Genomic DNA, 13311 nt, shown 5'->3' with positions numbered 1-13311 from the left:
TCATTTGGTCCGTGAAAATGCGGTGACTCCGGACGTTCAAAAGTTTCAATTAAATTATGGCGTTTTACGTGCCAAAACCACGATCATGATTATGGGGCATGCCGTAGTGGAGGACTCCGGAATAATGGGGACCGCCTGGGGTTTTTAAACGTGCACCTAAATCAAAGTACACGGCTGTTTTCGCATTTTTCCCCATCGAAAGGCGGCCGCCGTGGCCGGGATTCGATCCCGCGACCTCGTGCTTAGCAGCCCAACACCATGGCCACTAAGCAACCACGGCGGGTGAGTCCGGAGTTCGCTCGGATGTGCTGTGAGAGTGAAGCGTAATATTTACAAGCCTGATTTCGTTATATGACTTGCCATAAATTCGTTTCATCGTTTTTTCATATTTGCACAGTATGGTTTTCCGGCACAATCACAGATAAACGACAAATGGTCCTTTCGCAAATAAAGTTACTCGGATATGGCACCGCATATGCGTTTGCTTAGACTGTTAAATTAGATTAATATATACATGCCCAGAAAGCACGTAATTAACTGGCTAGCAGACGCCTTCCTTCCGGGTCTATCCGGCTGAGGCTGTGGTTAGTAGCCACTTTTTGTAAGCTCTACTGCAGCCCTACATCTCTACACGGTCAGCTGATACCTAAGTTACTGCTCCCTCCAGTTACGGCTAGTTGACGTCTTGGGAAAGGATGCAAATATGGCTAGTAGTCATCTTTTATAAACTCTACTGTAGCCCTAGATCTCTACGAGCCAGCTGGTAGCACAGCTAACTGATCCCTCAACGTACGGCTAGTTGACGTCTTAGGAGGCTGTATAAAGGTGGCTACTATAAACATTTTTTAAGCTGCACTGTAGCCCCAGATTTCTACAAGCCAGCTACATGTAGGTCTGCTATGGCTCCCTCACCTAACGGCTATAGTCGGCATCTTGGGAAGCGCTCTGAAGACGGCTAGTAGCCATCTCTTATAGTCCGTATACTGCTAACTTCTCCATCTCAAAATAAATCAGCCTTTGAGGCCTCGGTGCTGAAATCTTCCGGCGCTTTCTCGATTTCGCGTTTAAAGAGGAGACACGTGGTTCATACAATTTCGCATGCTTTCGCAGTCTGAAAGATGGTTGCTCTGAGTTCTGGTACCTGATGGAACTTGCTGTAAACTGTTGGATACGGATGTTCGTACACGCCTTATCGCAAGCCGGATCGCAAGCCCAATCGCTCTGTCTGTATCGTGCTTTAAGAGGGTAACACATTTAATTGTTCTTCAGAACCATCTGATTCGTCGTGTAACGCTTCGGCAAGATGGATGCTCGTTCTTCTAGAATCCTGGAGAAAGCTATTGAAGACTTTCTGGGAACTTGTTTAAAGCGTTACTATATATGCTATCGGATAGACGTTTTCTTTGCGCCTGTGTTTTGTGTTAGCTGCAGAAGAGATGTCGTACAATTCCGTGTGCGATAAGACGTCCGACTTCACTCGATTTCACACACGCGCCCACGCCCGAGCATGTGTGAGCAACGATAGCAGGCCTACCATCATTGTGGTGAGATAATGGTGCTAGTAGTTCACGCTGGTGTATCAGTATAGCAGCACACGTGAGAAAAGGTAAACGTGTATGAAAACACAACACGATGTGTGTGTCGTTTCGTGTCTTCAATGTGTCCATTTTCCTGCGTGTACTACACCTATAGTGGGATACAATTTAAAAAACCATCAGTTGGCAACAAAGGCACACGGACCCCGCGGGGTTGTGTTACTCCGCCAGCCAATGACAGAAGCAAAACTCATCGTCATGCTACCTTTTAAAAATGGCGTTGTACTTGATACGAGTGTACTTGTCGTCCTCGTACGGTCCACTATAATAAACGAGTGAAAACGTATAAAATTACGCGCTTATAATTTTACTTTTGTGTTTACCGTTCTATTTAGGTAACAGGGAAAGTTTGAAGTGCGAACTATTTGCAGCCTCGCCGAGGAACAGTGGCTGGCAGTTATGAGGGCGTGGGCGGGGGGCTTCACTGCAGACTTGAGTTGTATCCGACTATATAAACCATCATGAACTACTATAGCATAACCATCTCACCACAATGATAGTAGACCTACTAGCGTTGCTCACACATGCTCAGGCGTTGGCGTGCGTGTGAAGGCGAGTGAACGCACGCTGCCGATCCGATGCGACACGACCGGCAATGCGCGGGCTACGGTTCTGCAGTTCTCTTCTCGACGGCGTCACGTATGCCGCCAGGTCGATTTCGAGGTCAACGCCCATTCGCGGACGTCCGGGGTTATCCCTGCGATCGCGAACGCCGCGTCACGCAGTTCGTCGCAAATGTCACAACGGGGTGCGCGGGCACGGATGTTCTCACTTTACGCGCTCTTTCAACTACGGGCTCTTTCTCCATTCTGTCTGCGCTCGTGAGAGTTTCATAACGTGTGGCAGTAAGAACGCCGAGTGTCTCGCACGTACGCGCCCAACGCAGCGAGCGCTACGACGCATGCGTCGCGTTACGGCGAAACCACGTCTAGGGTCTTCTATACTATATACGCGCTACACGTACGACCCTGAGCAAACGTCGATGTGCGTTGAGACGCACAAACATGAAGTGCGCAGGAAAACTCGCGACGCCATGTTTTGACTGCAGTCCAGTCAATTTACTTCAGCATTTCTTTTGTACAAAAACGCTAGGACAAGCACTAAAAAGCTGCTAAGCGGCAGCTTGTGACTGGGGGCTTGTCCCATTACTTGAATCACACGCTTGAATCACTAACAAAAAAAAACATTGAACAAACACTGTAACACAGTGTTTGTTCACTGTGTTATACGTCCTTGCATCGAAGTGCGCTGCCATATTATAACAAAAATATTTACAGATTTCCAATGGTCACGTAAAAAAACAGCAAGTCCTCGATTTCAAGTTTACATCCATATAAGCGGAGAATGAAACCGGCTTTCTCGCGAAATCCCTAGTCAGTGTACGTTTTTCTCAGGGCAGTACGCCCGTCGCTGTGACTCTGTCGCTGCGGATGTGTTACCCTGGTATACCCGCCACGTTGAGTATTTATATTGTGAAACATGCCGACAGTGTCAAAACTAATCGTCGGCACTATAGTACTATACGTTATGTGCAGACGCAGGCATTAATGCCTAAACAACTTTTAAAAAAACTCCCAGGTGTCCTTAGCTATCGCCTAAGAAACGCAAATGCGAAATCCTTTTAAAGCTTACTGTAATTCCTCTTAATCCACCTTAATCGACCCTAATCCACCTTAATCCAAGCACTGATCAATCGTTAATTTTGAGAGTCATCAATGATCCCTTATACACGGCTGGGCATGCTTTGGTTCGCTTCTGGCCTTGTTTGGGTCACGGGACTTTCTGTACCTCCCAACGCGATCTTGAGGCTTTCGCCTTAATAAGAAAAGGTTGCCACAAACTGCGGACGCCAACGAAGAGCGGTTAAGCCTAAAAATCGTGACGGAGCCGAAAATGTTCGCAAGATGTCAGAGGGGACAGGAAAACCGAACGAAGATTTGTCTACGTGCATGATATTCCTTCCGTATATACGGGGATTGAACGTTGATTTCGATCACCCCGTGACAACATAATATATATTGAAAGCATTGCACCAAGAGGTATAGCATCCGCATACACGCCTACGTCAAAACCAAGGACGCGAAGTAACAACGATGTTCATATGCCGGGCGACGGTTTTCTCGGAATGACGGTTTCGTTCACACACACGCGTGTGTGATTACAGCTCTCGCGAGTCACGCGTGAGACATTCTGGTGCGTGTTTTTGTGCAATCTCATCACTTAACACGGAGAGCACACCTGTTGTCGAGTCATGCTGTGCCATTGTCCTGCCGGTGACTCTGTATTTGTGTTTTGTTTCGTGTGGTCTTCGAAGCCGCGCGCGCATTTTGTAGGTTCCTCCTCCGGGCTTGATCACAGTTTGCTTTCTTTCTCTTTGAATTTTTACGTGACATTCAACGTTTCGTAACGTTCTCGTCGTCTCTGTTCCTGAACGAACACGCCGTGACGCAGAACTGCAGTCATTAACCGAAAAATTACTCCGCGTGGAAGCAGTGTCCGCTAAAGGCCTGTAATTTTACCTTATATACTCTCACCGTTGTCGAGCACCACAATAAAGCTTCAAATGATGGTGTGATAGAACGCGGATCTGTCGAGATCGTGATTTTGGTGCTGGTAGTCTCATATAGGGACAGTGTTGGCGGGCTTTAGACTTGTGCTCAAGTGTCTAGTACGTGCTATTATGTTAATCTAGTTTGCTTTGTTTTCTTTGTTTTATTCTTATCTAGGTAGTCTACTTCGAATGCTCAGATGTACGGCCATTTTTCAAACGCTTAAAATGAAATTTAAAAGAAAAACACGGTTTGGACGTTTGGCTTGATATTGTGTAGCGGAAATCTTCGAGACGGCGCTACTGAAGCCGCTCCGGAATACCTCAGTTTGTTAATTTTGAGCTCCAAGCTGCTGTTGCCGTTGTTTTTTTTTTTTTTAATCAAGAAAAATGGGAAGGCAGGCGTCTGTTTAAACTTCCGAACATTACTCGGGAAAGAAAGAAATGACAAAACAACGAAAATAAAAACACTCACTATACCACAAGTCACAAGCACACACATAAATGTCATTGCGGGCATAAGTTTGGTACATTCACTGCATCACTCTGGGAGGATCACACACAACACACCAATCCCATCGGATATAAGTTACATCCAAACTTAGTACATGGAAAGCATAACGGCATAGCGCGGAACCGACATTCAAACAACCATACTCATTCACTTAATCGCTTCGTGATAGCCGTGTGAAATAACATGTGCAGCGAACGACAAAATCTTGTACCAGACACCTAGCATCCGGACTATAACGATGCGAGACGATCGACCTTGGCGGCGTCTAGACGGCAGGGTATTGCAGAAACTTCTTTTTAACACATTTCCTGCCAGAGCTCACCAATTCTCACTAAACTGACGCAATAGACCTGTCTCGCCTGCATTACGTGCTCGGAGGTCACGGTTATTGTACGCACCTTTCTAAAGTTGCAATAACAATATTTTATTTCTTGTACGCGCAGATGAAGCTGGACGTGCCCACGTTCATCAATCCGGGGTTTCAAGAGGATGAGAAGAAAGCCATCGAAGCCAACGGACACACAAATGGTGCCGTCGCAGTAAGTGATGCCTTGAAGCATCTTTTTTTTTTTTCAAGCTTTCGCGCGAGAACCGCTCTTTCAGAAGACGACTTGTTGTTCCTCCTCCGCAGCAGCAGTTATCGTCGACAAAACAGAATTTTATTGAGCGTGAAAACAACGCCCCTAAGCTTCGGGGACGTGTCCGCTCTATAGAAGAGAGAGCAACTTTTATTTCTGAGCCACTCTTAGTCCGAGTCGTCGCTGTCGAAGTCCAGTTGAGTCCCCGGTCTTGGTGGTGAGTTGGTTTTACCGGACCTGTTTACGTGTTTTATGTGGGCCACTAGCAGTAGCTATAGCGTAGGGAGCAGCTTTTGCGGTGGAGTGGTCCAGCTCTCTGAGATTTAGGGAAAGGAGGGTGGGATGTTCGAGCGAGTTAAAAAATGTGGGGAAGAGAGATGCTCTGTGGGCCAGTATAGTATATGGAGTTCGTTGCGGTATTGGCCGCATACTTGCATGACACGCCGGTTTGCCACGTCTGTTCTCAATGTGGTGCGGAATAGTATCGTTTGGTATAAGCATAAATGTTTAATTCCTGGCGAATTAGTACAGCGCCCCCTGTATAGTGTGCTTGTGAGGAGGATGGTCAGAGCAGGAGGCATTGACTAAAAAGTTACCCAACATCGCTAGCAAAGAACTTAATGTTTGGCGGCCCTGTTTACACTAGAGCAGCTGGTGTTAGGAAGCGCGTTCTTCTCCACTGCCAACGATTACTGACGACTTGTGCGCCACCTGTCGAGTTGTCTGAGGACATGATTTGGCTGACATCGCCGACATGTCTATCAGGTGTGAGCGGGCTCTTACACTCATACGCACGGGATCTAGACAGCAAGAAGTTCGCAGTTTCTTATTAAGATGCGAGTTCGGTGATTATACGCTGGTTTTTTACTTTTATTTGAATGGCGTTAATCGCATGTGGGCGGATTCTTCAGAGAAGTTGCATAACTGCGAGAAGAATAAACGAAAACGAGGGTCTTGATTTATAGCAACAATCATAAGAAGCGGCCACATATTACGCACGTGAACACGTGCACCTTGCAGAACAACATTCGTCCACGCGTGGGATTCGAACCCTGTACGTGGCAATGTGCGCTGGTGCACTCAACAAACGCGACATTAATTGAACCGCCACTAAGTTGCTGCAAATATGTGCTTCTTGCGTCACTCGTAACATGCGTGACACTCGCGAACTATTGGTGAAACCCATGGCTATTGTCGACAGTATACTGGGGTGGGTGCAGCGCAGTCTGGGAATACATATATAATGCACGTGATTGTTCATAGCCGTATGGAACGTGCCGGGATGTATCGTGCGCGACTTCTGCAAGGAATCTTCGTAGAGCTTTGCTCTTCACGGGGTCCTAGACCGGCGTATACAGGCACGACCAGCCTTTCGCAAACGTTCATCTATGTTCGAGATGGAAAAGTTGGGCTCGACGTTGTAATGCCGCTGCCTTCCCGATCACACACGCGTAGCTAGCTCTTTTGTAAAACGCCTTGCGCCGAAGCTTTCCGCAGTTGACACCAGAGCAAGAGCACGTGTCTTTAAGAGTGAAGGAAGCAAATGTGTGATATATAGTCACATTTGCAATATGATGCATTCTATCGCTTATCGCGAGACAACCGTGCCTGGTACCTGCAAATGCTAAACTACGCTGATATTGATGCGGCCACTGGGCACGGCGGCGTGAGCGTTCCAAAGCTTGTGCTTTGGGCTGGTTTAAGCACAGTGCTCAACACTTGGACGAGTGATGAAGTGTGAGTACTAAATTCCGGTGTTTTACTTGCCAAAACCACGATATGATTATGAGGCACACCGTAGTGGGCGACTCCGGATACATTCTGACCACCTGGAGTTCTTTCGCTTGACCGTTTGGGAATGTCGTTTCTTTCGCTTCAAAGCCTTAGCTATATTGGCTAGTGCCAGCGACACAGCTGTGATAATAATGATCGATGATTTATGACGATGACTGCTATAGCAACCCGCTTGAATCGGGGTTATGCCAAATAGTTAGTAGCATGCGCGCGGTAATTAATCTTCTAAAGTTATCTACGCGTGTGACCCCGTGTTCGTCTACACCATTGTTTTTCAAAAACTTCAGTCGTCATAATTACCACCGCTGAACAGTAAATTTTGAACCTCCGCGCTGGAACCCCACTTCAGCGCAAAAAAAAAAAAAAAGTATCAGCGTCATTTGGCTGATGCAGGGTGTCCTGAGACGGAAACTTCAGTTTGAGAAACTGAACCGAACGTGAACAGGTTTATTGAGCCAAACCGACAGCCGCCACTGACTACCACACGAGGCAGCGGTCCTGCGGGCTCATCTCGTTGCCCGGCTGGCACCCAAAGGCCTCCGAGAACTTGGCGAAGTTCCGCAGCGGGATGTTGACCTTGATCTCGGGCGAGGTCTCGCCGAAGCCCAGCAGCCGCTTGGCGTACGCCAGGCTCCGGTGGTCGCACTGGCTCAGCGCGTAGTACACGAAGAAGATCTGCTCCAGCGTGAAGCCGCCGAACGGCGCCCTGGTCCTGCGGGCCGTCATGGTGTCCATGCCCAGCAGGCTGAGGTAGTAGTCGTACAGCGGGGGCACGACCGCGTTGTCGGCGATGTCATCCGCGAGGTCACCCACTATGTCCACGTCCGGAAGCTTGAGCTGCATTTCCTCCTTGTACTGTTTGAAGAAGCAGTCGCGGATGTGAGAGTACTTCTCGGCGGTCGGCTTGCTCCACCAGTCGACGATCCTGGGCGGTAAGTTAGGAGAGCCGTTGAGGTACATTTCCAGGCCGCATTCCGATGGAAGCAAAGTGCTATAACGCTAATGCACTTAAATTTAGGAGCACGTTAAATGCTCCCACGTGGTCAACGTTATTCAGGGTATTCGCGGGAGCCGCTTACGATGGCGTTTCTCCCAGACCCACTGTTGATCAAGGCTGTATACCCGAACATACGGGTGGATTTTGAATTACAGGCATGACCAGGAATTAAACTCTTGCTGCGCCTAACCGATCATTTAGAGGTGAGTAGGCTGTAAACAGTTCCGAAAGGCCGGCGTCCTAAAGCAAGCGAAGTAGATGAGGAATCACTCGTAGCAAGTATTAATTTGCTATAAGAAAGCATAACCACACGAAAATTGTTCTCTATCAACGTTAGATTCAACAGCCAAGCATATACTAACCTGTTTCGGTGGTCCACCGAAGCGCCCCTATCGTCCACGGCGAAGAACAGTCCTTTGAGCAGGAACTGCGCCACGATCGGCACGAACAGGGGTTCCACGCTTTGCGACACGCCCCTCAGGAACGCCAGCACTGCGTACGGCATGAACAGGTGGTTCTTCCCGTGTATGTACTCGATGTCCGGGTGCAGACTGCTCACGTGATGGCGGTTGTCCAGGTCCATGGTCCGATGCCAAGGATCGAAGTACGTCCGCTTGGTGTTCGCCTGTATGGCGTAGAAGCTCTGCAGGAGCTTGAGGCCGTCGAACGGGGGCGCCTTGGGGTCGTAGTACAGCGCCGGGACGCTCAGGTCGCGGACGGCGGTGCCCATGAAGTCGAAGTTGACGTTGAGGATCTTCTCCTTGGCGATGACCCTTTCCACGGGATTTAGCCAGTAAGCGTTCTGCACCAGGTTGGCCATGAGGTTCTGCGTGTGGTTGAACATGTGCTCCACCTGGGTGTCGAGAGCGGTCGAGTACTTGAGCGGGTTGTCGCCGCCCAGCGTCATCAGCGTGAACATGCGCATCCCGAACGGAAACAGGTCCTCGAGCAGGTGGACGCACGCCTGGAAGCGCTCCCCGACACCCACGACGAGTTTGTCCCGGCTGAGTGGCACGAGGAACTCTGCCTCGTCCGGCAACATCGGGGACAGGTGGACCATGGTCCGGTAGCCCATGTAGTTGGCCAGCGTCGTGTAGGACGTGTTGTCCATGATGTCCGCCACGTCGGTCAGGTAATCCGGAGCCAAGGCTTCCACTATGTCGATTCTGTTGAGCGGGTACCGGAAGATGACGTTGACGTAGTCCCTCCAGCTCCACTTCTGGCTCTCGGGCAGAGACTCCAGCGATCTCTTGCGTGCGAGCGGTGGGACGAACGTCTTCATCTCGGCAGCCTCTTCCAGTCTCATCTCGAGGATGACTATGTTCTCGGCAAGCAGCTCGACGTTCTCCATCACGTTGAGGATGCTCAGCGCCTTGGCCACCACCTGGCTGTAGTTGAAGAGGTTCTCGTTGGTGTGTCGCAGCTGGTGGCGGCGCAGTATCGTTCTGGGAACGTCCAGCTGCACGGAGTAGTCGTTCCCGTACTCGTTCACCACTCTCACCTCGGTGAAGGGGAAGATTCCCAGCGTGCCGTCGATGAAGCCCGCGATGCCGGAGACGTTCCACTCGGGAGACACGTTCGGGAAGGGCCAGCCGCGGAGACCGAGCTTGCCGAGAAGCTCCTGCCAGGGATCCCAGCCGAGGCCATTACGACTGTAGATGGAAGTGCAGTTCGGTATGAAGAACAGTGCCTGACTGATGAAGGTTCCGGGAAACTCGTAGTAGGTCTTCTGCTTCAGTTGGAAGTACTGTTTGAGTGTTTTCGGCAGGTCGTACATGAGCTTTGCCGTCGTCTGGGACCGGTAGGGAGCGTCGTCCGGCTGTGGAGGAGAACCAAAGAAAGTCCTCATGAATTAAATTGGGACAGCAATAGGAAAGCGCACGCGCAACGTTGCTTTCTCCAGTTCATTTGACAAAGTTTTTCACAGCTTTTGGGTTGAAGAAAGCTAAGGATAACAAAAATTAACTCGGAGCTCAAAAATAATTCAAGGAACTACGGTCGCACGCACAGTCAGAAGAGGTTGATGACGTTTCGGAAGTAGTGCAGGTACCGGGGTGCCATTAAGGATTGCGAAATGGCATGAACATTTAAATTCGTCAGTGACTGCAATCCGATATATCACTAATATACATGCAACCTGACCAAATTAAGTTCGTCGAGTTTTTAATTACGTACGTGAACGCCTTCAATATTACATGGCCACTAGGCTTAACGGGCTCTAATGATTCTATTTATTTATTTAAGTTTGAAGCTCGTGGGACTCAACGATGTTGAACGGTCCCGAAATTCGCTGGCTACAACAACACGAATTTCCATGCGCCATCTGAGCACCACGTTGTTGAACGACAATTTCATGGGCTTACGGCAGCCCGCCGACGCACTCGACTGCACTGAGGTCTTTTCGTGTCAGTAAAAGCCCCAATCCATTATGAGGCACTCCGCAATTATTTTAGGACGCAATACCTTGGCATTTCTCACGGCCCAGCTTCGCGAGCACACGAAGGCGTAGAAGTTCTCGCACGGCTCCTGCAGCTGGTCGAGACGCGCGTGCACGTAGGCGTCCTGGCGTTCGCACACCTCGCGGCTGCACACCAGGCTCGGGTGGGATCGCCGGTGGCGACCGGCACCGTCCGGCGACTGCGGGTACCAGTCGCGCCTGATGTTCGGCGCCATGGCAGCAGCAGCAGCAGCAGCAGCGGCAGCAGCGCGTCCGGTGATGGTACGCTGTTGGGCGGGGCCCTTTGTGACTCCCCGTATCTCTAGAAGCCTCGGCTGTTTGGGCGACGTCCGATTCCTGCGACGCCGTGCAAGGTTCACGAAACCAGCGCGTGGCGTGATGACTATTCTCGCAAGCATCGAGCGCGCTCTTCAACAGAGGCGTAATCCAGAAATATGACCCCCGCTTCCCCCAAGGCTTCTGTGTAGCGGAATAACTGGCATAAAACGACGTACGACGAGAGCTGCCCTTCCAAGTCAAGCGCTTAGAAAATCTAAGCTTGGAAGCTCCCTGCTTCCTGCCAGTCCCTCTGTCGAGCTCCCTGTCCATGTCTTGCTCGTTCCAACACTCTTCCAACACTCTTTCAACACGACGAGGACAAGAGTCGAAAGCAAGCACAACAGGACGAGCGCTGTTTTCGACTCTTGTCCTCGTCTTCTTCGCGCTGCTTCATGTTATACTCAAGATGAACCAACTCGCCCAAATCAAGTTGTTCTAAAAATATGTACCAACTTGCCTAAGAACGCACACTGCTAGGCTCAGAAGACCAGCAATGAGTGGGCAAGTTGGCGCACGTACCTGTCTGCATCAGCGTGACTAGGACAAAGACGTACCAAGGAAAGTAGTGGACATCGCTTGGTCCTCTTCGCGCTTCCGCAATCATCATAACGCAGGCTGTGAACTTTGAAGCAGCCATTGCCGCGTTTCGACGAGCCTAGGGATATCGCTATACGACCACTTCGAGCGAGGATCGAAGGACCTGTGTGTATAGGCTTACCATGCTCTGGATTGGGCAGGGTCTTCCTGGTTCGCCTTGGAGAGCTTGTGTAGGGCGACGGCTGTGACCAGGCCGAGGGTGACCACGGTGGTCAATGCCGCCGCGCGGCCCCGAGAGCACCGAATGTCGACCATGGAGCCGGGTTGGACAGCTGCACGCTGCTCCTGCGGCTATCTTCTTCTGAGCGCTGGTCGCGCCACGCGCAGCGTGGCACACGCCGCTCGTGTTGCTAGCGGCTTCATCCTCGTCTTCAAGCTTGCTGTCAAGATATATATACGTGGGCGCAAATTCTAATGCAAAATACGAAGGCAACTGTACAACATTATGTACAACATATATAAAGTTACAGAACGTTTTGGTTTCACGAAACGTTCTACGAATGGATCAAATGCTCAATCCGGAAGATTGTTCTAATGTGTATGACTCGGGGCAATGCAGATGAGCTAAGTTTTCGCGCCTTACCGTGAATGCGCATGAAACTTAAGCTTATCGTAGCGTCGTCGCAAACTGCCTTCGTCGCAACTTTACTACTAATGTTGTGGAGACTTCGTGGCAGTTACGTTATTCGTGGTCAAGGGCTGCGCGTTCAGGTGAAGACCACAGAGAGAGAGACATGAGCGATACAGGAGGCTGAATCCGGTCGGCTTCCTTACACCGAAGAAGGAGAGATAGCCGCAAAAGAATCATCGAAAGAAAAGGTAACGCGCGAGCGCTCCAGCGGTCGTCGTTCATCCACAAGCGGTTACAGAGGCCGCCGGATGCCGAGGAGCTCAGCAAACCTTTTGGGTGTCGTCAAGTTTGACGACCTTCGCTTGTATCTTCTATTTATTTACACGTGGACGGGCATAGGGAGACTTTGGTGTGAAGGTCGGCGACCTTCTTTTGTTACTTTTATTTATTTGCATTTATTTGCATAGGGAGACCTTGCAGAAAGGTTTCTATATGTGCGTAGGCCCGGCAAGTGGCGCACGCGATGGGCTAGCAAGATAGGCCGTTTGGAGGTGGTGGCGGGCATCCCCGATCCCATGGTCGTGGACCACAAGTGCAGGATACTTCGAATCGACAAACGCTTCACTTGCCGGTCGTCACTGTTGTCGCCCCCACGGTGTCGGGGAAGCTGGACAAAGGATAAAAGGGCGCGCGCTACTTGTGAGGCTAATGGGCAGACGGGAATCGCGCATCTCAGGAGGGCTTCGTCACATAGAGTAGGCCGTGCTCGAGTGCATGGGCCGGGTAACGAGCGGATTCCAAAAATGGAGGGGGAAATGCTTTTCCGGGCTTTTGTAGGTGTGCTCTATTGTTGCTGTTCCTTTTCGATGGTTTGTTTATTTTGTGTTGTTTGTGTTTGCTTTGAAGTGAAGCCACAATGCAAGGAGTGGCCAGAGGAAAACGGGAAAGTGCCAAGGGAACCGATAACAGCGGCCGAAAGAAAACTTTTGGGCTGATTTGAGCTAGCCGTTGTTTCGTGAAAGTTGTGCGCTTGTAAGACCGCTTATGACTGGCCGAGTTCTCCGGCCCTATATACGCTGCCGAGGGGCGGAGCAGTGGAATTTTCGTGTGAGTCGAATTACTTCAAACGGGGAATTCGGTCTTTTTGGTGGGAAGAGCAATGAGAGAGCTGGAGTCGATGACTCCGCAAGCTGTTGGTGAAATGTAAATATATAAGTAAACCTGTACACACGGAGAAGTTGTTGCGAGCCTTGTTTGCAACGTGCAGCTTGAGAACGAACGGAGAATCGAGGGCGAGGAGCCCAGATCAGGTTGCCATCGGGAGCGACGAACCGGCAACGG

The 13311-nt window shown here is 50.2% G+C and overlaps 2 protein-coding genes across 2 annotated transcripts in view; one reads left to right on the top strand and one right to left on the bottom strand.

The window, feature by feature from the left end:
* Window positions 1-13311, top strand: part of LOC119465930 (sodium-dependent proline transporter-like) — a 52027-nt gene that overhangs the window by 17660 nt on the left and 21056 nt on the right. The window contains 1 exon segment of the mRNA XM_037726408.2: window positions 5101-5196. Coding sequence (XP_037582336.1) covers window positions 5101-5196 — 96 coding nt within the window.
* Window positions 7468-11743, bottom strand: LOC119465928 (neprilysin-1). The gene is made up of 4 exons (XM_037726405.2): window positions 11521-11743; window positions 10490-10820; window positions 8389-9845; window positions 7468-7954 (listed from the first exon to the last, which is right to left on the bottom strand). The coding sequence occupies exons 1-4, from the start codon at window positions 11652-11654 to the stop codon at window positions 7507-7509; spliced, it is 2370 nt and encodes a 789-aa protein (XP_037582333.1). The 5' UTR covers window positions 11655-11743; the 3' UTR covers window positions 7468-7506.

This window comes from Dermacentor silvarum, chromosome 10, assembly GCF_013339745.2.
Source record: "Dermacentor silvarum isolate Dsil-2018 chromosome 10, BIME_Dsil_1.4, whole genome shotgun sequence".
Taxonomy (NCBI): domain Eukaryota; kingdom Metazoa; phylum Arthropoda; class Arachnida; order Ixodida; family Ixodidae; genus Dermacentor; species Dermacentor silvarum.
Note: the sequence above shows the minus strand (reverse complement) of the source record. Positions and strands in the feature narration are given on the sequence as shown.